This window comes from Equus quagga, chromosome 13, assembly GCF_021613505.1.
Source record: "Equus quagga isolate Etosha38 chromosome 13, UCLA_HA_Equagga_1.0, whole genome shotgun sequence".
NCBI classification, from domain to species: domain Eukaryota; kingdom Metazoa; phylum Chordata; class Mammalia; order Perissodactyla; family Equidae; genus Equus; species Equus quagga.
In genome coordinates this window covers 41,998,070-42,025,663 of record NC_060279.1, presented here as the reverse complement: position 1 = coordinate 42,025,663, position 27,594 = coordinate 41,998,070, and the positions used below count along the sequence as shown (strand labels likewise).

The 27,594-nt window shown below is 46.2% G+C and overlaps 2 protein-coding genes across 3 annotated transcripts; one reads left to right on the top strand and one right to left on the bottom strand.

Moving 5' to 3' along the window:
* Positions 1-291: 291 nt before the first annotated feature.
* On the bottom strand, positions 292-8,536 carry MINDY1 (MINDY lysine 48 deubiquitinase 1). Of its 2 annotated transcripts, XM_046683530.1 has the most exons (10): positions 7,985-8,536; positions 5,015-5,820; positions 4,564-4,621; positions 4,096-4,160; positions 3,521-3,679; positions 3,049-3,151; positions 2,573-2,715; positions 1,551-1,742; positions 1,071-1,226; positions 292-832 (listed from the first exon to the last, which is right to left on the bottom strand). In XM_046683530.1, exons 2-10 carry the CDS (start codon positions 5,465-5,467, stop codon positions 752-754), a joined length of 1,410 nt encoding a protein of 469 aa, XP_046539486.1. In that variant the 5' UTR covers positions 5,468-5,820; positions 7,985-8,536; the 3' UTR covers positions 292-751. The 2 variants fall into 2 exon arrangements, with proteins under 2 accessions (XP_046539486.1, XP_046539487.1); XM_046683531.1 differs by lacking the exon at positions 5,015-5,820 and having other exon boundaries at positions 7,985-8,535.
* PRUNE1 (prune exopolyphosphatase 1) lies at positions 8,451-27,553 on the top strand. Its single transcript, XM_046683532.1, has 9 exons — positions 8,451-8,579; positions 9,663-10,009; positions 15,759-15,851; positions 16,395-16,597; positions 18,548-18,732; positions 19,476-19,634; positions 21,138-21,232; positions 22,871-23,029; positions 25,639-27,553. Exons 2-9 carry the CDS (start codon positions 9,971-9,973, stop codon positions 26,065-26,067), a joined length of 1,362 nt encoding a protein of 453 aa, XP_046539488.1. The 5' UTR covers positions 8,451-8,579; positions 9,663-9,970; the 3' UTR covers positions 26,068-27,553.
* The last annotated feature ends 41 nt before the right edge of the window (positions 27,554-27,594 follow it).

The window sequence follows — 27,594 nt, the reverse complement described above, 5'->3', positions numbered from 1 at the left end:
CTGGGAAGTCTTGGGTTAGCAGGGAGCACAACCCCCAAATTCCTCTGTCCAAAGCCGGGACTTGGAAACCCACCTCCCAAATTAGAGTCCGCGTTTCCCACTGACGACCTATCAAAAAGATAAACAAAAACAAAAAAGGAAAAAGCGGGCTTTGGTTCCCTCTGCTGGCTCTATTAGAAATGACAGGCAACCCCTCCCACTCCTCTTTACCCTCCGCCCTGCCCCCCCTGCATTCCTCAATTGGGTCAAATACTTAACCCCACTGCTGCAGGGTAAGACAAACAAGAGATCTCAGGAAAGAAGTTTTATTTCCAAATCCCTAGGAAGGCATTACAAATAATGGATATAGAAACTCAAATCAAACCCTGAAACAGAGACGGGCCTGCAGGATAGCCAGGAGGATCTGGCCAGGCAAGGGTGGGAAGTAGGGGAGATGCATTCTAGACAGGGACTGCCCCCTGGAGCCTGAGTCTGTATATTAGTGTGACTAGTCTGGGGGGAGGGAGTTGGGAATCAGAAATCCTCACCCCACCAACCCCAGCTTTGCCCTGGATGATTGGGGGGAAGAGAAGGAGGCAGCACATGAGGGCAAGGACGTCACTGAGGCTGACCTCGGCATTTACTGCCTGCTTGGATCCCCAAGAGTCCACAAATAAGTTACCCTGCATATCTCAGGGGTTGAGCTGGGGGGAGCAAGCAAAATAACCATCGCCTCTGAAAGAAGGGGCTGGGCAGCGTGGCACCGAGCAGGCTACAGGAGGACGCAGTCAGACTCTTGCTTCGGTCTCTGCCGACGCTCCCCGGCTGGGCGTCCGGAGCTGGCTCCTCTCCCCTGTAACGGATTTAACAATTGCTCATCCATCAACCGTGGAAGAGCACAAGGACAGAGATTCTAGATGGAACCAGGGTCAGGAGAGGGAGGGACCCAGGGGAGAGGGACAGACAGGAAAAGGGCCTCGAGGGAAACCTTGAGGAGACAACCACAGGAATAACAAGTATCTGGACCAGGGGAGGCAGGGCTGGAACCCCGCAGATGTGGGAAGGCCGGAGGAGCAGCACTAAGGTCTCACCTGCGGCGACGGGGCCCGCGCTGGCGCAGGCTGGAGTGCTTGTTGCTGTTGGTACTCCTCTTGCTGAAGTTGCTGGGCCAGCTCCAGGTCGCTGAGCCCCAGTGTGCCTTGTGGCTGCTGCTGCTGCTGCTGCAGGGACAAGGCGATCAGGTAGTCCTAGAGAGCAAAGAACAAGAGCTGTGAGGCGGGCTGGGGCCTGGGGGATATTCAGGCTAGGTTTAGGTTTCCAAACCAGTTTTTCCTCATCCTTCATAAGCTCCAGCTCCTTCTCCTCCAGAGCAAAACACACAGCCAAGTCTATTATCTGTGGTCCCAGAGAATACACGCTGAGCATGGAGATGGTCCAAAGGTAACAGAGAGTAAAGGGCTGTGGGTGTCATGTCATGGTCTCTAGACGATAAAATACATGCAGCTTGCCCATGGCCAAAAGCTCCCTGAGGCAAACATGGTCTCTGCACCCTTCCCAAAGGCCCCACACACCTGGTCTACCTGCCGCTGCTTTTCGGGGGAGCCACTCCCACTTTCTGCTCCAGGTCCCTTGCCTAAGGAATGACTTAGATGAAAGTCAGAGTCACAAAAGCAGCTGTCTCCATCCACATTGTGCAGGCTCTCCCACACCACTTGCTCCTCCTGGAGAAAGCCCTGGTCGGTGACCAGTAGGTACAAGTGACTCTGCAAAGAGAAGGATAAAGCTAGCTGGTAGGATAGGTGATATGGGGGGATACTTCCAGAAATCACTGAGATGCACAGAGACCATTTAATCAATTGGTGTGCTGGCTGGAACATGTCAGTCTAAGCATGTGTCTCTTTTATAAGCATGTGCGGCTGTGGGGAGAAGGAAGGGATGTCTGAGTATGGCCAGCTGGGTATGAGTATGGTGGTCATCGTGGTCAAACACAGAGTCCTCTGGGCTGGGGTCCCACATAAGATCTTGCTTCCTACCCTACTTCCTGTGGTTCTCTGGGCTCACCCATTGGCTATGAGGATAAATCCTTTGAGAACCAAAGACCTTTCCCTCTTCTACTCAGTTCTTAGAAAGCTTAGACAATTTCTAACTTTGGAAGACTACAATGTTGTTCAAAAATTCCACTGCCCCTTCCTGGAAGAAGATTTCCTGTCCCATTGATGGCAGGCTTATTCCTTACTGCTTGCTCTGGCCAGTAAGATGTTAGCACAAATGACACGTGTCATTTCCAGGCAGAAGCCCTAAAAGCGAGTGCATAGTGTCCTTCTCTCTCTTTTCCTGCATATATTCCAGATAAAGGCTGTTTTGTCAGCCTGGGTCCCAGAGCGAAGATGATATGGGACAGAACTGCAGCCAATCTTCAATGGACATGCAGCATGAGCAAGAAATAAACCTTGGTTGTGGTAAACCACAGGGATCTCCAGGGTCATCTGTTACTAGAGCTTAATCAACCCTATCCTAACTGAAACACTGACCCAGAAGAAAAAGGCATGAGGAAATGACAGCATGCCAACCCCCCCGTCCAAACCCTCATCACCTTGTGCTTAGTCATAGTGCTAAAGTGGTTGTTTCGGAAAAAGACACTAAGTTCACCCTCCTTGGCAGCGGCTGTTAGCTCACACAGTCCGTGGTAGGTCAGCTGTGCCGCGGTGGTCTCCAGGAACTGCTCTGCGATCAGGCCTGGCAGAAGGGACAAGATGGGGGGACTTGGCTTAAATCCAAAGTCCACAATAGGAAGGATCACCCAGAAAGCCCGAGGGGTCCCTCCCACCTTCTGAAATCCCTTCCTGAAACCTGGCTGTCTTCATTCATTCGACAAATACTAACTAAGCAGCTACCTTGTGCCAGGTACCACACAGGTCCTGGGGGTACATCTGCGAACTAAACAGACAATTTCCCAAACTCCCTCTCCTGAGCTTACGTTCTAGCAGGATATGGACAGGGAGGCAGACAGTAAACAATCAACCTAAGTAGCCATGATTCCCTCCGCAGAAGACAAGGGAGGGACAGCACCTTCGGTCACGAGGTTGGTGTCACTGGAGTGCTTGCAGGTGATGATCTTCTCTACCAGCTGGTTGTAACTCAGTTTCCCAACTGCACTCACAGCCTCAGGACTCTGCATGGACAACCGAGTGGGGTGGTACCAAAAAAACTGAGATGTTTTCAGGAAGGAAATGAACCAAGCCCACAAGGACTGCAACCCTATGACCAAAGGTTCCTGAAATTCTGTTGGCAAAAGACCTTGACAACAGAACTTTGCATGTGGCTTGCTTGGATTTGAAAGTTACTTTAAAAAAAAAAAAAAAGGATTAAAATTCAAGGAATTCTGCACTGGGTCCAGCCTCTAAACCCTAATCCCTTCCCAAACCAATCTAATCTCTACCTCCCTAACCACCTCCCACACACAGACATACACACAAAATTTTGCTTCTCTCATGTCAGCTTGAGCTGGATAAGAGTTGCATTTGGACTCTCCCACTCTCACCTGTGGATCAACAAGCCAGCCGTGGTACAGAGGTATGCCTAGCAGGTCAAAGATACTGCACTCGGGTGTATATTCAAAATCAGAGACACCTGTGAATCTCACGTTGACATCCAGACCCGTGGCCAATTTAGGCAGCACTGTCATTGCATCATCCACATTCTGGAGGGAGAAACAAAAATAATGGATCTCTCAAATCAATACGTTGTACATCTTAAACTTCCACAATGTCGTATGCCAATTATACCTCAATAAAGCTGGGGAAGAAAAAAGAAAATTATGGATATTCTAGTCTCCCCTCCCCCTACTCCACTCCCATCTCCTGAAATAAAAAATTGATCTTGTTGCTTTTCTTCTCCAGTTCTCTTACAAGCCATTCCATTCCTCCCTTGCCTCAACACTTCTTTATCTTATATAAATGAACATATTTTCTAGACAGAGATATACCCTCCTCCTCCTGCAGAAAAAAATCATAGTTCAAGGAACTCTCATAAGAAGCAGCAGAAAAGCTTCTCTTAATAGCCTGGGTGTCCCCTTACAAACCTGCAAACCCCTTTGTCCACAGACCTTTGCCTTACCTGCTGAAAATTAAGCTGAAGTCCCTCTGACTTCTCCTGGGGCTTGATGGACAGGAGGCAGTCTCCTACAAGACAGGATTCCTTATCAACTTACCCCACCAACTGTCCCAAAAGCTGCTTCCTTTTCGCCTGGAGAATGGGGGTAATGTCACAGAACCACAGATTTTCAGAGCTGGAAAGGGCCTTAGAATCTAATACAGACCCTTCATTTCTCAAAGAAAGAAATAGGCTCATAAAGGTGAAGGGCCCACCCAAGGTCACTGTGAAAGCTAAGGGCACAACTGGCATTACAACTCAGGGCTCCTGACACCCTGACTTTTGCTTTTCATTCTCCAGTCTCGCAGACCTTTGCCCTCCCTGCCACATCAGAGCACCAAAATGGGGAATCCCTCAATATTCTGAATTTCTGGCTGAATGGCTAGCTCTTGAACCTTTTGGGTAATTCCTCTTCAAGGCCCAGTCACTCACCAAGATGGGCCATGAGCTCATCTGATGTGATCACTTCCTTCTGAGGTGGCAGCTTCACCTGGAGGCAAGGAGTGATCAAAGGGTAAGCCACGTGTGTGCTTTCCTTCACACAGCACTGAAGGAAGAACCCATAGAAAGGTGGGGGGGAAGGCAAGGGTTGTCTAGCGGTAAGGTGTGGTAGAAAAAAAGGCTTGGAACTGGAGCAAGGCAATGAATGTGAAATACTGCAAGGCATTCCCATTTGCTAGAAAGTAGAAGAGACAGAAGTAGACAGATAATTGTTTTGTTTTGTTTTTATGAACATCTTCTCTCATTATACAAGCTGGAGAAATAGGAAGAATAATCTGGAAAGTTTTGACTGGTTTGAGAAAAGCAGTCTGACCAAGGAGGTGGGTCAAGGAAGAATTCTCTCCCCAACATTTTCTGAGTCCCCATCCAAACTCTCTCTTACCTTCCACTGAAGAAAGAGGATGTTCATGATAGCAAGGAGAGGGCAAGGGCCGTTAGTGCTCTGGGTGATGATGGGTGTCCGCTCTCCCTTCCACGGGATCCACTTTACACAGTAGAAATCTAGCTCAGGCTGTCGGGCCCTGGGGGACTGGGGAAGTTCCTGGGGCCTGGTGCATGCCCCTATTGTCTCTACGTCAGGCTGCGTCCCCTGGGCTGGCCTCACTTGGCTTGAGCTAGCATCAGGTGGAGGGGACTCAAGGTTATCCTGGCCCTGGGACAGCAGTGCAGCTTGGTCTACTGGATCCTGTTCTCTGGCAGCCCCATCAGCATCTCCGGCATCCTTGTCCTGAGGGTGCTCATCGGGTTCTGACAGGACCTCCTGGTTTTCAGGGATGACTGTTTCTGCAGTCCTGGCCTTATCAGAGGCTGGATGCTCAGGTTGATGGTGTTCCATGGTCAAAACGGGTCAACTGAGGAGCATCAAAGGACTTTACTATCCTCCAGGACTTGCCTAATCTAGGCTTGGTATGCAAAAGGGAGACTGATCCAAGAAGAAGGAAATCATTGGGCTGGAAAGCAAATGGATCCAGAAAAGTCTTGGAAAAGGAACATAGTGTGGAAGGCTAGATAGTGTCTTATGTACAGTCACTTCTGGGCAGTACAACTTGGGTAAACAGAAGGGCCCTAGGCTGAGCTCTTTCACCTCTAACTTGCTGTGACCAGATGGGACCAATGAGGGCACAGGGCTTTCAGGCTTGGGAGGGATGATTCCTCTGGGATTGAAGACATCGGGCGGAGTCAGCTTCCCTGAAACAGGTAAGGACAAGGAATGGAGAAAAGATGGACAGAAAGGAAGAGTAAAAGGAGAAAGACAGAAGGGCAAGAGATGGAGAAGGAAACATTAAAACTACACTAATGGTTATTAATACAGTGATCTTCAGCTCTTTAGCTTAGACCTGTTACCTGGCAATAGGTATCACATCAGTAACCCCCACCATAGCCAGGATGGGGGTGATTCCTCTGCCCTACACCAAACCCCGCCCCTTGGCTGTTCAGGGACCATCTTGAGCACACGCGGGCTGCCTGTAGCCTTAGGGCTACCGTCTCTCTGCCTCATCCCAAGGGTGAAAAGATTAACAGCCACATAGTGCTTGGGGTGAAGAGCAGAGACACAGAGTCAGTATCCTGCCCCTAAAGACAAAACGCTAGTGACAAAGAAGGCCTTCACTGAACTTTACACAATCCCACATCACAGCAAACAGGTTTTGGGAGGGGTTTCCTGTAGGCTGGAGAGGGGAAATGTAGGCCATGGAGCCTTGAATCAGAAACTGGTTCTGATAAGTAACTTCAGATTAGGGGCACAAAAATCACTCCTCGCACAAATTCTTCCAGTAAGCTTCTCTTGACAGCTGGAGTTGAGATAGCAACTTCTCCTCAGTTATTCTTTGCTCTAAAAACTGTCTAAACTCAGCGATACTCTCTTGTCCACTATTTATATGGAATATAAAAAGGCTGATTATTGGTTTACATAAAAAATACTCCCTCTACATTCATGTTCTTTCTGTCTATTCCCATCTGGGTCAGTTTAGATATGAACACTGGACCTGTTCAACCTGCTCTCTATCAGCACTAACCATCAAGTCCAGCAGAGGTAGACATTTAATTAATGCTGTGGATAGTAAACGACGAAAACCCACAAACTCCGCCCTCTAGAAAACATCTCCCTTCATCCTCCTTGCTCCCCTCTCCCCCTTATTCAGGGTGAGAAAAGGGGAGAAATTAACTTGTTAGGAATTTCTTCTCTAGCTGCCTCCTAACCTGAGACTATATTTTTTTCTCATAAACTGACAGGAACTTGGGGATAGCAAAAGGCCTTGGAGATGAAGTTGAGGAAGATGAAAGTTATCCAAATAAGCCTAGTCACCCAAACTGCTCACTTGATCATCCTCCTGATTCGAATATAATTCATGCTAGCTGCATCTCATTTACATGTTGTTAATTTAGAACCAGAGCAGCAAAAATGGGCTGCAGGTCTTACACTTTTTTTTTTCACTCCTTTTTTCCTCTCCTCCCAAATGGTACAAGGATGAGCATCGGAAGCGGAAACCAGAGACTGGGAAAGTGAAAAAAGCTTGGAGAAAAGCAGAGCTCATTTCTTATCTTTTCTGTTCAGTGCCAGAAATGATCAATAATTAAGTGGGGGTTGGGCAGCTAGCTGACCAGAGGGATGAGCCAAAGGAAACCACAAGCTGGACACCAGAGGGAACTGGGTCTCAGAGAAACTGGGCACAGCTAAGTGGGCTAAGTCTTAAGAGGAGGGGCAGGAAATGTAATGCAGGATCTCCATTCTACAAAGTGCACTCCTGGTGGAGTGGAGTATTTCAGAGCAGGAAAGGATGAGGGGGAGGGTACTAAACAAGTCAGAATTTCATTCCTTTCCTCTGCTCTTCTCAAGTCCTACATCTTCTCTCCAGCTGGAATTATCCTCTGCTGGTGAGGGAGTTACAGCAGCCCTGGCCCCTCCCTAGCCAATGGCAGTAAATAGCCAAAAGTTGGAAGAAGCATATGAAATGGGTAAGTAGCTTCAATCAGACACTCCCCGTCCCCCCACGCACCCCGGGAACTTTCCTCTTCCCTCAAGTCCCTTACTGCCCCACTCCAATCGCCTTCTCAGTCTGACCCAAATCTTCATGCAACTAATCCTTTAGATTTTCCCTCAGAATAAGTCCACCACCACCACAGTGCCTGTCTACCTGCTAGCGAGAGGGAGAAGCTTTCATTAAAAGCAAGAAATCAAGGGACCACACGGTATCCCTTTTACATATTCCTCCTGCCTTAGCTCCTCTCCCAAACCAGACTTGTAGAGACCAAAGGTAGAAGGACAGTCGGTGTCACCTCCCTAGAGCTGGAGAAGAAAAAGAGAACTGGGGGTAGGAAAGGAGGTGAGGAAATAGTTAAAGCAAGTTTTTACCTTAAAGAAGTAGGTGCTGGTCCAGGACTGAGAAGGAGGGTTCAGCTCTGGCAATTCGATGGGGTAGGTGGGTACAAGGAGGGGTGCCGCCACAGTCCCAGCTGCCTTCCAGCTGTCAACGCCAGAGCTTACACACGTTTATACGGGTTTATGAGCGGCAGTCCTGACTGGGTCTTGGCCACTTCCGGACTCACGCCCACAACCAACCGGGGACACCAAGGGGGAGGTAGGGGCTCAGCCCAAGTGCTCCCCAGTGGCTCAGAGTGTCTTCAGGATTCCTGAGTCGCTGAGTGTAGGGCATGCGCTCCAGGCCCAGACTGCAAGCTGGTTTTCAAAGGAAGTTTGTGGTTTTTCTTTTTTCTTCTTTCTCTCTCTCTTTTTTTCCCATCGAGACAAAGAAAAATTAGTCAAGGACAAGCTCCCTGGAGGAGGAGGGGCCTGCCCAGCACTGGAGGATTTCCATCGGGGCTTTCTGACCTGGTCAGCAGCTTGGTGATCAGCAGTGAGGGAGAGAGAAACAAGGAGAGAAAAACAACAGACCCTTTCTCTTCCCTCCGCCTGCCGCTGGAAGGGACGGAGCGCTTGTGCCTCTCTGGTGAGAATAGGGAAGAGCAAGTGCCCTTGCAGAGAGTGGGGAGGAGCCGGGCTGGACAGCAGCAGCTTGTTGGATCTGGGCTTTCTCCCTGGGTATGGCAGTCCGTCGCTGTGGATCCAGAGAAGCAGGGCCAAAGAGAGTGATATTTGCATATTTACCCATTTAATGTAAAAGAAAAAAAAATACTGCTCCTTTCCAAGTCCTCACTATATCATTTTTTTAGTCTAGAAATGAAACTGGTTGGGCTGTGCTCCCGGCAGTGCAGAAGATGTGGAAGAAACCCCAGGCCCTGGGAAGAGAGTGCAGCAGGGAGAGAACCAGCTGAGCCAGCAGGAGATCCAATAGTCCTGTGCTCTGGTCCTTGTTCCCACCACAGGGCTCAGCTGTCATCAGTCACCTCCTCTCAATTCCTAGCTTGGGGAGCAGGAAAAACTGGTGTCAGGCCGGTGGTAGGAAGTAAACTAATCTGACGACGAGAGTACATTTTTCTGCATTACTCTGCATACCGTGGGGCTGGAAGGTGGCAGTTAAAGGAGGTTGGAGCCCAAGCTACATTCCGAAGGGCCCTCCAAACTCTACTTACAAGGCTGCCGGCCGCAGGATGAAACTTCAGGCAACTCTGAAGGCTGAAAGGGCAGTTGGAACAGTTAAGGAGGCAGGCAGCAAAGAACCCAGGTTAGGAGAGTCCAGGAAAAGAATGGGAAGACATTTGCTGAGGCTACAGAAAAAAACAGGCTGTGAAGGAAAAAGCAGCAGGAGTTGGCAAGAGACTGTAGGAATTAAGTAAAAAAGAGGGGTCAAAGATTATTCCAATGTTTTCACAATATGGACAATCAGAAAACTAGTGGTAATGGGTCAGTTTGGTAGAGAGGAGAATTTGAGAAAGGAAGATGAAGAGCTGTTTTTGCCACGTGTAATTTAAGATGTCAACTAGATACTCCGCGTAATATATGGAAAGATGCTATACTTAGCCTGACCCGAGAGAGAAAGTTCAGATGTCACAAAGATAGGTTACTGCGACACATATACACTTGTGTGTCAAATGAATGATCTCAGAAAATTCTCCTTTCCTCAATTCTTAAGGACGTTTCGGAGCTTCTGGACTACGTTTCCCAGGACGCACTGCGCCCCGCCCCGCCTAGCGCCTCGGGAAAGTCGTCCCGTGAGTCTCTGGGCGCAGAACTCCGCCTCCGCCGCCGGGGGCGTGGCGACGTCGGACTCCCGGAGCGCTTGATTACGCACTTCCTCCCGGGGGTCGGGGCCAAATCGTTGTGTGGAGGGTTCGAGTCCCGCCTCTTGACTCTAGCCTCAAGCCCTGGAGTCCGGGGCGGGGCTCATTCGCCGGGTAACTTCTCCACGGCGAGGGGCGGCGGCACACCTTGGGCTTCATCATGGAGGACTACCTGCAGGGTTGTCGAGCTGCTCTGCAGGTAACGGACCCCTATCTGTGATCGTAAGGAATGGACCATGGGGTCCAGAAAGAAGGCAGATGTGGGATCTGGGGAGCCCCGAGGGTCTGTGTGGAGGGAACACTGAATTGTGGGGAGGGGGCTTGGGATCTGATGAGGCCTGAGTAGTGAGGAACGGGAACCAGGCTCTTGAGAGTGGGAATACTGCTCAGTCTCCCGGTTTTTGCCCCCCTCCCTGCCTTTGGGGTCTGCCCGAGAACGGGGAAGAGGAATCGTAGGTCTGGGTCCTGCATCTGAGCCTCCGCTCGCTGTTGCCTGGGTTTGTTCCGTCAAAAGGCGACTGTGCCGCCGCCAGTCATGCCCTGCAAGGTGTATTTATTCCTTTCTCCCCGCCCCTCTTTGAGTTCTCCGCTCACAGGGCCTCCACGTGAACCCCAGGGGTACGAGGGAACCGGTGCCTACGCCTTTATTGCCTCTGAACCGCCGTTTCTGTCTGGCTGGCCTAACTCGTTCTAGTTAGAGGTGGTCATGGTGTTTTACTTTAAATCTGTTTTTAAGCTAAACATACACAATACATCAGGCCTATCTGTTGACCCACCACCTGCATTCCTTTGCCTCCAGTTTTCTTCCTCGGCCTTAACGGACATAAATTACATAAAAATCCCCCGCCTAGAAGGAATAAGCACAAAGTGTGTTTGGAATCAAAGCTATAAGCATGACTCTTGAATGCTTTGTGGCTTATTTTGGGTACTCTCTGAGCCAGTTGGAATCTCCCAGCCATGCTGACTGGCCATGCAGCATTAGGCTGCTATCCCCAGTTAGTAGCAAAAAGCTGACCAGAGAGAGGCTCCAGGAGCTCACCTGACCCCTCTACTTCAAATTTCACTGCCCCTATAGAAACCTAGACAGATGGTTGATTATACCTTAACTTTTTAAGTATCTTATACTCTACAAATTCCCCTGGAATCTACAAATCCTGAAAGTCACCTAATTCCTCCTGCAGACTCAGCTGCTGACATAAATGAATAGCCTCACCTGAAGAACAGGGGTGACGTTCAATTTTAATACCAATTACACCAAATTTTCCTTTGTGAAATACAAATTTGGGGAGAGTTTAATGCGTAAGGCAATTTGGAACCAATTCATGTTGGTTACCTCTGATTTCCACCACAGGGTGCTCACTGCAGGACTAATGTAGAGTCTTTGTGGCACCGTTCAAAGTGCTAAGCAATTGAATCTTTTTCCCCCCAGTAACCCAAATGACTCTTTTTTCCACCATTTGGTAAAGAGCCCTTGGACCTGAAAGCTCACCAAATAGCATTTTATTGCATGCATCTATCTTACAGCATCTACCCTCCAGAGGCCCCCCCAGGTTAATCATACCAGGTTAGTATATCTTCTACAGCAGTATGACGCTGAAAAATACTGGATTTTTCCAGTATTGCTGGTATCCTGACCTTTCTCTACCGCGTTCTTCCCCTAAGGAGCAAGATCTAGATCTCCTTTTTTCCAAACTTGTGACAGTGAGGTTGTATCTTAGGGCCCTCACCATCACACAGCATAGCAAGGGCCAGAAGAAATGAGAAAATTAGATTTGAAGAATGCTAGTGGGTACACTGGTGGCAGGACATACAGGCCAACTTTTTAGATTGCTTTTAATTATAAAAGTAGTAAATGTACATAGTGAAAAATTTTAAATACAAAAAGGAAATGAAATGGAAAAAAAAAGATCCTTTTTCTTCTCCCCATCCAATTCCCCAGAGGCCACACTGTTTTTCCTTGTGTAAAGAAAGATGTGATTTAGACAGAGACACTATTAAGTTTGAGTGTTTCTGTTAAACTGTAATATAACTTTTAGGGAATTGTGAATGCTTGACTTTTACACAGGATAGAGACAGCTGATAACCCAGCCAACTCTCATGTTGATACCATATTTTTAGCATTTGATACCAGAGAAATTTTCTACAGCCTCTGCCACAATGATAGTAGGATGTCCGTTTAAAAGAAATCCTGACTAAATGCCCTATTCATGGTGACTCATCTTTGACTCCTAGTGTGGAAAAATCTTTGCTTCAGGGTGGGGCTGCATGCAAGTTTAGATGTTCTTCTAGAAGCTTTCTGATAACTCTTATCTGTGTCATCTGCACTTCTCAGGCTTGAGGTAGGAATCAGGAGTGGCTAGCTATCCTTAGAAATTTGCATCAGTGTCAGTCAGTCCCATTTTCTCTGCTAGAAGCCCTTCTCTATCTCTGGTTCCTCATCTCCTTTTTTTTCCTCCCTCATTAACTATTTTGTAGAGTAGGCATGAGACCATATTCAGCTTCAGAAGGGAAGTGGTTTACTTTGCCAGCCCAGAGCCCATCCTCTCTCTCCCCATTGAGGCCACAAAGAACATCAGGTTATAGTCATTTCAAATAGTGTCTTTTTTTTTTTTTTTTTTCCAGAGAAAAAAAAAGTTTATATTTACTTGTGACTCTCAGGTTGTATTTCTTCCACTGGCAGCTCAGGTTTCCTTATGCTCTAAGCTATATTTGCCCTGAACTTTTCTCATGGTCAGAAAACAGGCTGTTTGGCTTGTGTTTTCAGCTGGTGGGGAATGGGGTGGCGATTAAGAGTTACATATGTTTTTCCTAAATGAAGTTGAGAATGGTGCCTTATCAGTTGCATAACCGTATACCCAGTTTGCCCACGACAGTCTTTGTTTATTCCGAGATAATCACTCATCACATCCCTCTTCATTCTCAAAACTATCCCAGTTTGAACAACAAAGTATATTGTTACCTAACTCCTAAGCTATGTGAAGGATTTGGGATACTTGCCCATGAAAAGATAGCAAGCTCCCTAAGGCTCAGTTCCATGTGAGAGCCACAAGGGCTAGAAGCTGGAGGTTTAGAGGAAGAGGACTGCTCTGGCCTGTGTGGTTAGGGAAGGCTTCACAGACCAGGGGCTTTAGGTGGGGCTTGATGGGACAGGGAGGGGGAGAGAAAGGAGAAGATGGAAGGGAGCTCATCTTACTTCCTCCAGAACAGGAGCTTGTGTGCTGTCTCATTCAGTCCTCACAACAACTTCATGAAATCGGTTACAGTATTATCCTCATTTTTATATGACGAAAATGAGACCTAGAGGTGCAGAAGTCCCACAACAAGCAAGAAGCAGAGCTGGGATTCAGCCCCAGGCTGTGGTCTTTCCAAATGGCAGTTCTGCTGCTTTCAGACAGAGAAGGACAGATAGTGCCCAGGGCAGAGCTGAAAATGTGCACATCATGTTTTGCTGGTGGTAAATAGACCAGTCAGGCTGGCATGCTGGTGGGTGCTGACAGGAGGAGGGAATGCCACCCGCTCCCTCCATCCCTCCTGTCCCAAGATTTGCTAAAAGCCTGAGTAGTCCTTTTCTATTAGTTCCTGTGGTTGCTGTCTGGGCTTGGCTGAGTGCAAGGGGTTAGTTATTCACCTTCCTCTTGAGGTCGTTTCTCCTCACCTCAGTGCTGTGAAGTTGTATTTGGTCCCTGCCTTCTGCTTTTCTGCTTAGCCTTCTCTCAGTGCTGGGTTTCTGACTGGTCCTGATTCAGCTGCCGCTTGGAATGAAGCGGCAGTAATGTAAGTGAGTTTCAGAAAGGTGCTCTGAGGGCCTCTTTGTGCCCAGCAACAGGTCTCTCCCGCTTGCTCTGGCTTTTCTCTGTTCCTGTTACCTTTTTTCTCCGAAGTGAAGGCCATATGGCCTCTCATGTTTATATAGTTCCCTCTCTAGACAACATAGTGCCCCCCCCTCACTGCTTCAGTGAGCAAGTTATCTGTGCAGCCACTTATCTCAAGTGCTTTGTTATCACTTTGGTCCACAGCCATCTGGGCAGTTCTTGGTATCCAGGAAATGGAGGGGCCTTCTGTGGTATCAGGACGAGGAATTAGGAATTGCAAGTCAGAGGAGGTACCATAGGACAGGGGTGTTGGTACAGAATTCTCACATTGTGTTGGAAAAGAGTTTAATATTGAAAAGAATCTCCCCTTTCTCATGCTGTTCAGTGTGAATGGGTCTTGGCTGCCACACCTTTCAAGTAAACCTAGAGAAATGGGCGCAGGGAGAACCTAAGGGCAGACGTTGCTCAGGGGCCCTTTGCCCAAAACCGTGACAGGTAACCTCTGCCTTTTGTACTTCTCTCTAGGAGTGGGAGTAGGAGATAGGGAAGAGGGTGGTTTAAAAACAAAATCCTATCTAGTAACTGGATAGGGTAATTTATACCACCAGAAGTCTTCTAAAATTGTCCCTTACTGTTTGTGGCTTTCAGGGGTGTGGAGGGGGGCAGTTAGCAGCTGGTACAGGGAGCATGGTTCTAGGTTCCCCTAGGTTCTCCTTTTTTCCTAAACTTATATTACTCGGTAACTGTTCCCTCCTATGTTTTGCTCCTCTGAAGCTCTTCCCACTTTTTAAGACTCTTCCATCTAGTGAATCTTCCCTGACTGAAGAAGGCCGAGTGTTTGGATTTTCACCTTTCTGTAACCCAGTAGTTCTCAACTGGCGTGATTTTGCCCCCCAGGGACTATTTGGCAAGTCTGGAGACATTTTTGCTTGTCATGACTGGGGGTGCTACTGGCATCTAGTGGGTGGAGTCCAGGGATGCTGCCAAACATCCTGCAATGCACAGGACAGCCCCCACAACAAAGAATTATCCAGTCCAAAATGCCAATAGTGCTGAAATTAAGAAACCCTGTTGGTAACCGCATGTCTCATTTTGTCTCGCCTGTCCCTTCCTCTCTCGGAAGCAGGCTGAGATGGAAGTTCAGAAGTAAACTGCTAAGAGAGAATCCTCTGCCCTAAGCCGAGCCACGGACGTTATGGCCTCGTTCCACCCGGCAGAATGCTCATACCTGGAGTGAAATAATAATTCTTAAAGTGCCTACCTCCTTGGGTTGTTTTGAGCATTAAATGATTAGTTAATGCACATAAAAATGTTAGAGCAGTGCATGGCACACGCAGTCGATGTTTCAAAACAAAACAAACCCTTGTCTCTGCACTGTAGGTTTTAAAGTATTTTATTTAAAACTCGGATAGCCAGGGAGATGTAAGGGAACAAGGTTAATAATAACAGCAGATACTCCTCCCTCCTCAGAGCTCTTAGCAGCAGCTGGACTTTTCAAAGCTTTAAAAATAAAAGTTCCAGCAGCAGAGCAACTGTTGTTACTTTAATCTGAACCTGCTGGAGAAAGTGTCTGTCTCTTGGGTTTGAGAGTGTTAGTTCTATCTGGTTACTGTTGAGGTTCCTCAGGCTAGGAGTTTTCATGGACAACTGGATAATGGACTAGATCTTATTTTTACAAGTCTCTTCACCGAGTCTCATGATTTAGAAGTGTAAGGATTCTTTTCCCTATTTTGAAAATGGGAAAAAAACAGATTAGGGTTGATATGGCTTGAATACATCAGCTACCCCAGATGCTCTACCTTTGACTTCTGCTGAAGTGCTCAAAGCAGTATAAGAAACCAGAGAGTTATTTACTACTGTTCTTCTGTAAGTTCACCCTCAAGGAGACACTGCAGTAGAGAGGAAAGAGCACTTTTCCACTAACTAGATGTGTGTGGAATGCTTAAAGCTTAGCTAAAACATGTATGCCCTCCCAGCTAATATCCTCATCCATGAAATGAGGATCCATGAGATTATCTGACCCATCTGCCTCCTCTGAAGATGAATGAGAGGCTGTGTGAAGCCCTACATGAGTGTAAGGTAAATGGAAATGGATAGAGATGCTCTGCTCCTTTCTCATTCTCCTTCCTCCCCCAGGAGTCCCGACCGCTACATGTTGTGCTGGGAAATGAAGCGTGTGACCTGGACTCCATGGTGTCAGCTCTCGCCCTGGCTTTTTACTTGGCAAAGGTGAGTACTTAGGAACAGAGTCCCTTAGAATGACAAGATTTGGATTCAAGACCCAGCTATTTAACACCATTTAGTCTTGGGTAAGTTAAATCCCTTCACTTTGCTGAGTATCTCATGTCACCATCTATAAAATCTGAAATGATAATATTTTGCAGTGTTCTGTGAGGATCAAATGAGTAAATGTATTTTGAAGAATTTATAGACTATGAAGCAATATTCAGATAGTGTATCCTTGGGTTGCTTGTGGGTATCAGAGACCTAACGTGTATTCCACATGCCCAGGTAAGCTCTTGAAGACTGATGATCCCTTCTTTGCAACATCTGGAACTAGGTCTTTTCCATGAGTTACCTTGTTGACCTTCATGTTATTGCTAAAAAGGAGAGGGCAAGAGTCGTCGTTTTACTTTTATCGTCTAGGCAATTATGACTTTGAGAAAGGCCCTAACTTACCCAAGATCATGTCTCCCTCAATTCCAATAGTCTTGTTAATTTTCTTGTCTATGCCAAAATATTGCCATACCTTCTTTTCACTTTCCTATCCAGACGACTGAGACTGAGGAAGTCTTTGTGCCAGTTTTAAATATAAAACGTTCTGAGCTACCTCTACGAGGCGACAACGTCTTCTTCCTTCAGAAGATGCACATTCCAGAGTCCGTCTTGATTTTCCGGGATGAGATTGACCTGCATGCATTGCACCAGGCTGGCCAACTCACTCTCATCCTTGTTGACCATCATGTCTTACCCAAGTAAGTGGAAGGAAGTTAGTTAAGCTGATACTTATCATGTGCCATGTTGGGCTCTGATGAGTAAGATATAAAGAGAGGAAGAAAGAATTTTTGCTCTCAGGGATCTCACAGGCTAATTGTAATTGATGGGTCATATCAGATATAGAAAATTAACAAAAAATATTGTCAGTTCTCCAGCTATGCAAATAATGAAAAGAAATAGAAATATGGAGAGTTCAAACTAAAGGATAACTCAAAAATCATTTAAATCTGCTTTTGGTATCACTATTTTAAGATTTCATGGCATGGGGCCGGCCCGGTGGCATAGCAGTTAAGTGCGCACGTTCCATTTCTCAGCGGCCTGGGGTTCGCCGGTTCGGATCCTGGGTGCGGACGTGGTACCGCTTGGCAAAAAGCCATGCTGTGGTAGGCGTCCCACATAGAAAGCAGAGGAAGATGGGCACGGATATTAGCTCAGGGCCAATCTTCCTCAGCAAAATGAGGAGGATTGGCAGCAGTTAGCTCAGGGCTGATCTTCCTCAAAAAAAAAAAAGATTTAATGGCAGATTCATTATAAGAGAAACCATTTGAATGATGGTCGCAACTCTATTCTTAATTTTTAAAAAGTTAGCAAAATTATTTCCTACATAAGGCAATATTTCATTAGTGTCTGTTTAACAGATGTACACACCTACCATAATTCCATCCCTTATTTAGGATTGGAAAAAACTGCCGACAAAGCAACGCAAATATGAGACCTTCCTAAGTCTGTCTGGCTCCTGCTAATATTAAAATGTGGTTTTTTTTCTTTGAGCACACTGGTTATAGCAGGACGTTGACAGAGGGTAGCCTAAGGGCATTAATCCATCTACCCATTCACTCATTAATAAATGTCTATTTAGAGGAAGAAGGTGAGACAGTTCTTCTTCCCAAGAAACTTTCAGTCAGGAACAGGGAACTGGGCAAACGGGTCATTGTAATGGGTATTAGAGGTAATTGATAACTATCCCTCTAGGGAACAGGAGGTGCAGGAAGGACACAGCAGTTAAATGTACTAGAGGAGGAGAGGGTGTCAGGAAAGGTTTCCTAACAGAGTTGACCCTTGATCTCAGTCTTGAAAGAGGACAGGGTGTTTGCTCAGTGAATGGGGAGGTAAGGTAGTCAGGAAAAGCATCCAGGCAGAGAGAGTAATTAATGTAAGCAAAAGCAAACAGGCATGAAATGGCATGGCGAATTGGGGGAACTGGAATTTGTTTTGCATGGCTGGAGCATGAAATATGAGGGAGAAGTAGGACATGGAAAAGGATAAGATTAGAAGGGTAGGCAGGGCCAGATCATGGAGACCTTGTACGCCCTGCCAAGGAGGTTAGACTTTATTTCAGGGCAGTGGGGAACTATTGTTAATTATATTTATTCTAGGTCCTAACAGAATCAAATTGGCATTTTTCAAATGATCATTCAGATAGCATTGTGGAGCACAGTTTAGGAGGGCCCAAGACTGGCAGCAGGTGTTTGGTTAAGAAACTGTTGGAATAACCCAAATGAGAGATATTGAGGGCCTAGAATAAGGCAGTAGCAGAGGGTTGGAAAGGAGGGGAGGAATAGGAATTGAGACAGAAGCCATAGGATCTGGTGACCTGCATGGAATTTGAGTATTAAGTGAATTAAGGGAACAGGAGAGATTTAGATGTTGGATGTCAAGGATGTCAATTGGAAAGGCAACCCTAAAGGACATCAAATATGTGCATTAAAATATTGGTAACAGATACTTTGCCAAATTCACTTATACTCCATTTAAAGATGACATCAGTCATAACATTAAAGAATTGAGAGAGGCAGAGGTCGAAGTGACCAAAGGTCTAAGTGTCTGCATTTTCCTTCGTGAATGAGAGGGAGATTGGTTAGAAGCAGTTGGAGTACCCCTACCTGTCTCTCTTTCTCTTTTCCCCACACCCCCGCTTCCTCACGCAGAAGTGACGCAGCCCTAGAGGAGACAGTAGCAGAGGTGCTAGACCACCGGCCCATCGAGCAGAAACACTGTCCTCCCTGCCCTGTTTCAGTTGAGCTGGTGGGGTCCTGCGCTACCCTGGTGACGGAGAGAATCCTGCAGGGGGCACCAGAGATCTTGGACAGGCAAACTGCAGCCCTTCTGCATGGTGAGGGTGGCTTGGGGATTGGGACCTGACTAGTTGCTCTATTCCCATTCCAGAGAAGGGAGAGTGGAAAAGTCTAGACTCTTCCAGCCTTAGCATACCCTCTCAAAGCCATTCGGTCCATACCAAAAGATGGGGTTCTTTCAGAGAGGAATCAAGCATTGAAAGGCTATCAAATACTTTGTTTTTTAAAGGGCTGTGGGATACTTTGTTGGAGAAAGCAGAATGGAAGCACGGGACAATAGATCTAGAAGCTGCCTATTAAGCAGCATTGTATAATGGAAAGAAGACTAGCCAAAGAAGCAGGAAATGGATTCCAATACCATTTCTGCCCAGGAAGTAGTTATGTGACCTTGAGCAAATCTCTTAACCTTTCTTGCTCTCATTTTCTGCATTTGTAAAAAAAAAAAAAAACAGAAAGAGGGTGAGTTGGACTAGATTATCTCTTCCAGCTTATAAGATTCTTTAATGGAATTTGGCCTACAGAAGAGAGACCATCTCTCTGACTAGGTTTCAAAATCCCCAAGGATTAAGATGTTCAGGCTTCCTTTCTTCCTTTTCCTCATTTCCCTGCCTACATTTTAGTTTGGATTTGGGAGGTCTAACTCAGGACAGTCCCATTTCTTGTTTTGTTTTCAGTGAGTTTCCTCTGTGTTGTGTCCATTTGGCTTGAGGGCCATGTGTGTTCTAGTAGTTGTGAATGGAGGGCCACAAGATTTGCATTCTGCCATCTCCCTTCTCCACAGGAACAATCATCCTGGACTGTGTCAACATGGACCTTAAAATTGGAAAGGCAACCCTAAAGGATAACAAATATGTGGAGAAACTGGAGGCCCTCTTCCCAGATCTGCCCAAGAGAAATGACATCTTTGATTCTCTGCAAAAGGCAAAGTTTGATGTATCAGGTATGAACTGTTAAACTGATTTCTCTCCCTCCCACATGAGAAAACAGGTGGGCAAGCCTTGTTCCCTATATTCCTGAACACCATCAAGCAATTTCAGAGCATGCATGATTTTTTTGTGTGTGTGAGGAAGATTAGCCCTGAGCTAACATCTGCCGCCAGTCCTCTTTTTGCTGAGGTAGACTGTCCCTGAGCTAACATCTGTGCCATCTTCCTCCACTTTATATGTGGGATGCCTGCCACAGCATGGCTTGCCGGGCAGTGCCTTGTCCGCACCTGGCATCCAAACCAGCGACTCCCGGGCCGCCAAAGCAGAACGTGCAAACTTAACTGCTGCACCACCAGGCCGGCCCCCACCTTTTGTTTTTTTAAAAAGAAAAGATTGTCACCCGAGCTAACATCTGTTGCCAATCTTTTTTTTTTTCTCCCCAAAGCCCCACAGTACATAGTTGTATATGCTAGTTGTAGGTCCTTCTAGTTGTGCTATGTGGGATGCCATCTCAGCATGGCTTGATGAGTGGTGCTAGGACCACACCCAGGATCCAAACTGGTGAAACGCTGGGCCACCAAAGCTGGAGTCTGCAAACTTAACCGCTCAGCCACTGGGCCGGCCCCAGAGCATACATGATTTAAGCTTTATACCAGAGAGAAATGAGATAGCGTGTGAGTCTGATCATGAACTAATCAGTGAGTTACTGGATTATTCTATCCTGGCTATTGGGGAGGATGATGAGGAATATATTAAGAGTCCCAGAGGTTTTCAGTCTATTCAGAGAATATAGACATATAAATAAAATATGCCAAGAAAATATTAAATTATCAGAGTAAGACCTAGATAATTGGTTAGGGAAGCAGAAGAAACATTTAGGGTGAATAAATAAAGGACAAAGGAAGAGAACAAAAACTTCCATAATTTTCTACCCAGCTACCACTTGTTAACATAAATAGAAAGAAAAGTACCACATGTACTTTTAGAAAGTTAAAGCAACACAGAAAGGGAAAAAATCAAAAGTAAAGCCTCCTTCTTCCTTTTACCTTTCTCTCCAAAGTCCCTTGCTCTAAAGATAACTGTTGTGACCCAGTAATTTAAGGTAATTTTTATTATTTAAAGTAATGTTTTTTAAAAGATTTTATTTTTCCTTTTTCTCCCCAAAGTGCTCCCGGTACATAGTTGTATATTTTCGTTGTGGGTCCTTCTAGTTGTGGCATGTGGGACACTGCTTCAGCATGGCCTGATGAGCAGTGCCATGTCTGCACCCAGGATCTGAACCAGCGAAACCCCAGGCCGCCCAGGCGGAGCGCGAGAACTTAACCACTCGGCCACGGGGCCGGCCCCTAAAGTAATTTTTTATTACATCATTGCACTCTCGGTTATCTCCTCTGTTCATTACCCCAAAGAGAGGCTGTGTTTTTCATCTTCCTTGACCCATCTTGGTATCCTCATCTTCCTGGTCTTGGGGCCCTGGGCTCCCTTATTTGACCCCAAATCTCGCATTCACTTTCTAGGACTGACCACTGAGCAGATGCTGAGAAAGGACCAGAAGACCATCTCCAGACAAAGCACCAAGATGGCCATTAGTACAATATATATGGATTTGGAGGTAAGGGCAAGATGTAGGCATGGGTGGGGAGAGAAAAACCTTCAGCTGCGTGTGTAACCTTGCCCCTCATTCCTGGCTCACCTCCAGAACATGTCTTGTTCCTGTCTGCTTTTCTCCCTCTCTGCTGGAACTCCCACCGTCCATCATCTTTCACTGCACTGCTGTAATAGCCTCCATCCTACTTTCCCTGCCTCTGCATTTGCACCCCTACGAACCATTCTCCCCGCAGCAGCCAGGTGATCTCTTCAAGATGGAAATCAGATCATGTCAGCCCCCTCCCTTTACTGCCTTTTCATTGCACTCCTGATAAAATCTAAAGGCCTTACTGTGATTTACTCCTTGATCTGGCCCTTGTCTTCTCTCTGTTGTCATCTCGTTCCAGCCCTGCTCCTGCACTCATGATACTGCAGCCACACTGGTTTTCCTTCTGTTCCTGGAACCATTAAGCTCATTCCCACTCAGGGCCTTTGCACTTGCTTTTCCCTTTGCAGAGCTGGCTCCCTCTTATCATTCAATTCTGAGCTCAGATGTCTCCTCTTTTAAGAGGTTTGTCTTGACCACTGTAACTGAAGTGATACCCTCCATGCTAAAAATCTCTAGCAATTATCTTATTTTGTTTTCTTCATAGTACCTAACACACTGAAATAATGTTTCATGATTTCCTTGTTTATTGTCTATATTCCTCTGTTAGTTTATCAGCTCCGCAGAGCAGGGACCCTATTTTGTTTCTGCTATATCTCCAGCACCTTTGACTATCCTGGCACATAGTGGATGCTCAATAATGATAACAGTGTTTTAACACCTGATTCCATATCATACTGGTTTAAATCATTCAACAACCTGATATAAACATGTAACTCTCATAGTCCGCACAGCTTTCTACTAAATACCATCTAAAAATACTGAATAATTAAATAAAACAAAATAGTATGGCCTCTTCCCTTTCAACTCATAACCTAGTTTGAGAAACAAACATAAGAACATAAAAGGCTTGCCAAGTACCGTAATCACAGTACAAATGGTCACAATAGAAATGCCCAGGGTAGAGAAAAGCGCTGGTCTGAAACAGCTGGTGGTATTATTCGTTAGAGGAAATACTGCATGAGATTTTGGAGAAGAGTATGTAGATTGGCAAAGAATGAAGAGCCAAGGATGCACTTGTCACATGTCTGTTCTTATTTATATGCCCCATTGTTCTGTTTTAGAATAAAAATACCCACAAGGCAAAGACCTTGCTTGTTTGATTGCAAGAGCAAGAGAGCCTTATACATACCATACACATTACATATATTACCATTTTTTAATTCTTAACACAGTCATGTTTGGTAACTGTTTTATCCCACTTTATAGATGAGGAAACTTAGCTCTAGGGAACTTGCTGTAGCTCTTAGACCACAGAGCCAATAGGTAATGCAGCTGATTCTGAAACCAGTTCTGTCTGAACCTAAAGCCTGTCTTTTCATTCTACATGCTGTCTCCCAGCACCTAGACAGCACAGAGTAAATACTAGATACCTTTTTTGTGGAGTACAAATTCCAGGTTAACATGCAAAGAAGCAGTTCATAAGCGTTTTTTTGTTGATGGTGACAGGGAGGATCCAGCGATAGCCCTCATCCCTGTCCATTTCTTCTCTTTCAGGCCTTTCTGCAGAGGTCTGGCCTCATTGCAGACCTCCATGCTTTCTGCCAGGCTCACAGCTATGATGTCTTGGTCGCCATGACTATCTTTTTCAACACTCACAATGAGCCAGTGCGGCAGTTAGCTATTTTCTGTCCCCATGCAGCGCTCCGAATGACGGTGAGTCTCTGTCCCTTCTCCAACCTGAGGGCCCTACATGGCTCAGCCTGTACACACTGCCCTGTGCTGTAAAGACGTCTCCTTGTTCTTATCTTTACTCAGAGGTCCCTTGACCTATTTCGAGAATCTCGTCTCCCCACTTTTTTCCATTCTCTCTGTGAATATCCTTATCGTACTGTTGTTGAGAAAGAGAGATGCCAAAGAGAATTAGAGATACAATTCCTACTTAGAACGAACTTGAAATCTGGTTGAAAGGAAATGTTATAAATCTGGAGTTTTTAACTGAATCTCGGTTTAATCATTAGTTCCTCGTCCCTGAAAGTCAATTCCTTTTTTCTACCCATTGCCTTGAAAATTGGAAACAAAAGAGAAACCTTTTCTACTGCCAGCCATGCAAGGATTAATTACTCGGTGTAGCAGTAACTCTGTCAAGAAGTGATCTAGGAGCAGGTTTGTTTTCTTTCCTGATCATCCGTTTGGCCTCCTTTCCCACCTCCTCCCCTTTCTTTTCCTCTGTTGGTTACTGATTAGCCCAGGAAGGAATTTAAAAGTGGACTTAAGGCATTGCAGGGACTCTTTGGGTTGCGTGGGCTATGTGAAGACTGCTGAAGACTGGTCTGAATAGAGCTGGGTAATCATTTGTGGCCCTAAAAGGTGTGTCTGCCCTTTCCCGGCCCTCTTCACCTTTGTCTTCTCCTCCAGGAAGCAAATGTGATTCCATTTAGTGGAAGGTAGTTTGCCATTGTGAAAAGAACTACAGTTTTGTTTTGTTTTTTTAAGATTTTTAAATTTTTTTTTCCTTTTTCTCCCCACAGCCCCCCGGTACACAGTTGTATATTCTTTGTTGTGGGTCCTTCTAGTTGTGGCATGTGGGACGCTGCCTCAGCCTGGCTTGATGAGCAGTGCCATGTCCGTGCCCAGGATTCAAACCAACGAAACCCTGGGCCGCCTGCAGCGGAGCGCGCGAACTTAACCACTCCACCACGGGGCCGGCCCCAAGAACTACAGTTTTTAAAGGCAGATGGACATGCTTTTCCATCCCACATTTGCCACTTACTTGCTCTTTGAGCTAAGGCAAGTCAGTTGACTTCTGAGTCTGTAAATGGCCTAATATTACCTAGTAATTAGTCCAATATGATCATTAAACTTAACATGTTTTACGTAAAGTACATTGCTGGCACAAAGTAAGCACTCCGTAAATGGGGGCTCTTACTAATCATGTCATGAAGACAAGGGTGTTTTGGCTGTAAGTAGTGCTCTCCCCACCTTCCGAAATCTTCCCTCTTTCTCCTCCCACAGCCCCTGTGTGCTGCTCATCTGAAGCTGTGCACATTTCTTTTTTGTGTGTGTGTGGAAGATTAGCCCTGAGCTAACATCTGCTGCCAATCCTCTTTTTGCTGGGGAAGACTGGCCCTGAGCTAACATCCGTGCCCATCTTCCTCTACTTTATACGTGGGATGCCTGCCACAGCATGGCTTGCCAAGCGGTGCCATGTCTGCACCCGGGATCTGAACCGGCGAACCCCGGGCCACCGAAGCGGAATGTGCGCACTTAACCACTGTGCCACCGGGCTGGCCCTTGAGGCTGTGCAGATTTCTGATGGCTCTGCCATTGCCCAGGCTGCCTCTGGGCTGGTAAATGGGAGTCCTCTTCACGGCCTGCCCTACCATTTCCTCTCTTCCTTCTATGTTAGGAATAGTATAATAGAGTGATTTCGAACACCGGCTTTGGTGAGAGAGCTGGATTCAAGTGTCACCTTTGCTTTATTCAAACTATGACCTTAGGCAAGTTACCTAATCTATCTAAGCCTCAGTTTCCCTACCTGTAAATGAGGGTGATAGTAATACCAATCTTATAAGGTGGTTGTGAGGATTAAATGAGATAATATTTGTAAATGGTCAGACTTGGCACCATGCCTGGCATACCTCCCACCCCCAGTTTGATCTAGTCATGCTTTCTGCCTCTGTCCTTCTCCTGACTTCAGTGTAGATGCTTGTCTCATCCCAGCTGTGGATAGAGTTCAAGTTTTTGAGCACAGGAATATACTTGGAAACACTAGGTTAGGAGCTGGGGGTCCTGGTTTCTGATTCAGACTCTACCATCATCGACATGATTTTTCTCAAGACACTTAATCTCTCTGGGCTTTGGCTTACTTATTAATAAAATGAAATATATGATCTCAAGTGTTTCTTCTGTTTCTAAAATACTTTGTAGGGGCTGGCTCCATGGCCAAGTGGTTGAGTTCCTGAGTTCCGCTGCGGTGGCCCAGGGTTTTGACAGTTCAAATCCTGGGCTCGGACATGGCACCACTCATTAGGCCATGCTGAGGCGGCATCCCACATACCACAACTAGAAGGACCCACAACTAAAACTATACAACTATGTACCGGGGGGCTTTGGGGAGAAGAAGGAAAAATTAAAAAATAAAATCTTTAAAATACTATGTATATTAGCTGATGTATCTTTTGTTGCAAGCAATAAAACTGAACTCTGGAGGACTTAATGAAAAGAAGATATTTCTCTTCTGTAAGAGAAGCCTCTAACTTAGAAGCCTTAGCTCTTTGCTTCACCACCTTATATTCCGTTTCCCTGGCTTGTCTCCTCTTTAGATCTGTGGTGTCCTGGAACGTTCCCAGTCTCCGTCCCTGAAGCTGAGCCCTGTCCCAAGCTCCCACCCTAACCTCCAAGCCTATCTTCAAGGCAACACCCAGGTCTCTCGAAAGAAACTTCTGCCTCTGCTCCAGGAAGCCCTGTCAGCGTATTTTGACTCCATGAAGATTCCTTCAGGGCAGCCTGAGACAGTGGGTGTGTCCAGGGATCAGGTGGACAGGGAATTGGACAGGGCAGGGAACTCCCTGACTCCTGGACTGAGTCAAGATGAGGAGGAGCCTCCGCTGCCCCCCACACCCATGAACAGCTTGGTGGATGAGTGCCCCCTGGATCAGGGGCTGCCTAAACTCTCGGCCGAGGCCATCTTTGAGAAGTGCAGTCAGATCTCGCTGTCACAGTCTACCGCTGCCTCCCTGTCCAAGAAGTGACCGTTGGGAGGGGAGGGGATAGTGAGAGAGGTTGCTTGAACCACTTTGAATGCATGTTTTAAGATGTTTCAGCAATTCTGACTTTATTGCTCTGGGATCTGGTGTACCATTCTCAGAAACCTGGGAGGAGAAAGAAGTGGAAGAAAGCAGCTGCTTTAGGAATGGCTTTCTCCCTTGTCCCCCCAATCTCAAATCAGACACATTTTATTGTTTAATTTAAATCTTTAAATCTGCACTGACTCTCCTCTATTTCGTTTGCCACGGGCACAATGTAATACATAGACAGTTCCAGCAGAGCAGCACAAAAAGAATGTGTATCCCAAAAGTGCCCTCAGTACCAATCTCTCTCATGGAATCAGACATTCATGTATTGAATCCATGTCTCCAGGTATTCATTTAGTCTCTTATTAATTCGAGTATTTATTGAGTCCCTACTTTAAGCTAGATAGAAAATAGAGTGTGCTTTGGAAACTTATTCCGGTTGTTAGCCTTTAGCAGATTTCTAGCTCCATAACTCCTCTTTCTGTCCCCAGTTTGGTAATGGTGTCTGATTCTGAGATGGCTAAATTTCTATTCTGAACTTATTGTAACTCTTTCAAGATTGTTTGGGAGCAGATTGGAGACCATTATCATCTGTCCTGATCAGGTGGCCTGGCTTTCAGTTTCTTTGGATCTCTCTGTCCCAGGGCCACAGGGTTCTGAAGAGACCCAGAAGACCCCTGGTTCTTGAGAGTTCAGGAGACACCCAGGAAGGCCTTAAGACCTTGTAGACACTCTTCCCAAAAGACAGCAAAACTGCCTTGAGAGCCCTGGCTCTGTCCCCTGCCTTGGTGGATCAGTCAATTTCTTGTCCATCTCATTGTCTTCTTGCTCATATTAAAAGGATGATACCGACTACCATGAACTATGTATCTTTGGGCAAGAAACTCTAGGTCTCATTTTTCCCATCTGTAAAACTAAGGATCTGGACTAGATGTTCTCTGGTGTTCTGTGACCTGCCTCTTGCTGCCATTGTTTCTCTCCTCTGCTTCTCTGGGTTTTTTTCCTGTTTTCCCTGGGAATGCTCAGGGTCACTGGATTGTCTGTATTTGTATGTGATTGTACCAAGAGACTCAGCCTCATGTAGCATGTACAGGGATATGACTCGTACATAGTGACCCAGCAAAGAGCTCCCTCCCACTGATTTGTTCTGCATGTGTAGAGACTCCCTTTTTTCTTCAGACCAACCTGTTCCCCCTTTTCCTACCCCATAGCTCTGCTCCATGAAAGTTGCCAGTGGTTTCACTGAACAGTAGGGTCTGTGATGGTTTTGGCATGACGTCTTCAGTGTTTGGGGGACAGTCTGACTTCACCTTGAGGGTGAGATGTCTGTAGTCATTGGAAGGTAAAAATAGTGGTGTGATTACTGAACCAAAGGAATTTATGTTTTGTAACTTGGGTACTTTATTTTGCATTTTGTTAAAGTATTAAATACTTTTTTCCTGTTTGGGGTCTTATTGCCTCTTTTTACAACTGTAATCAAGCCAT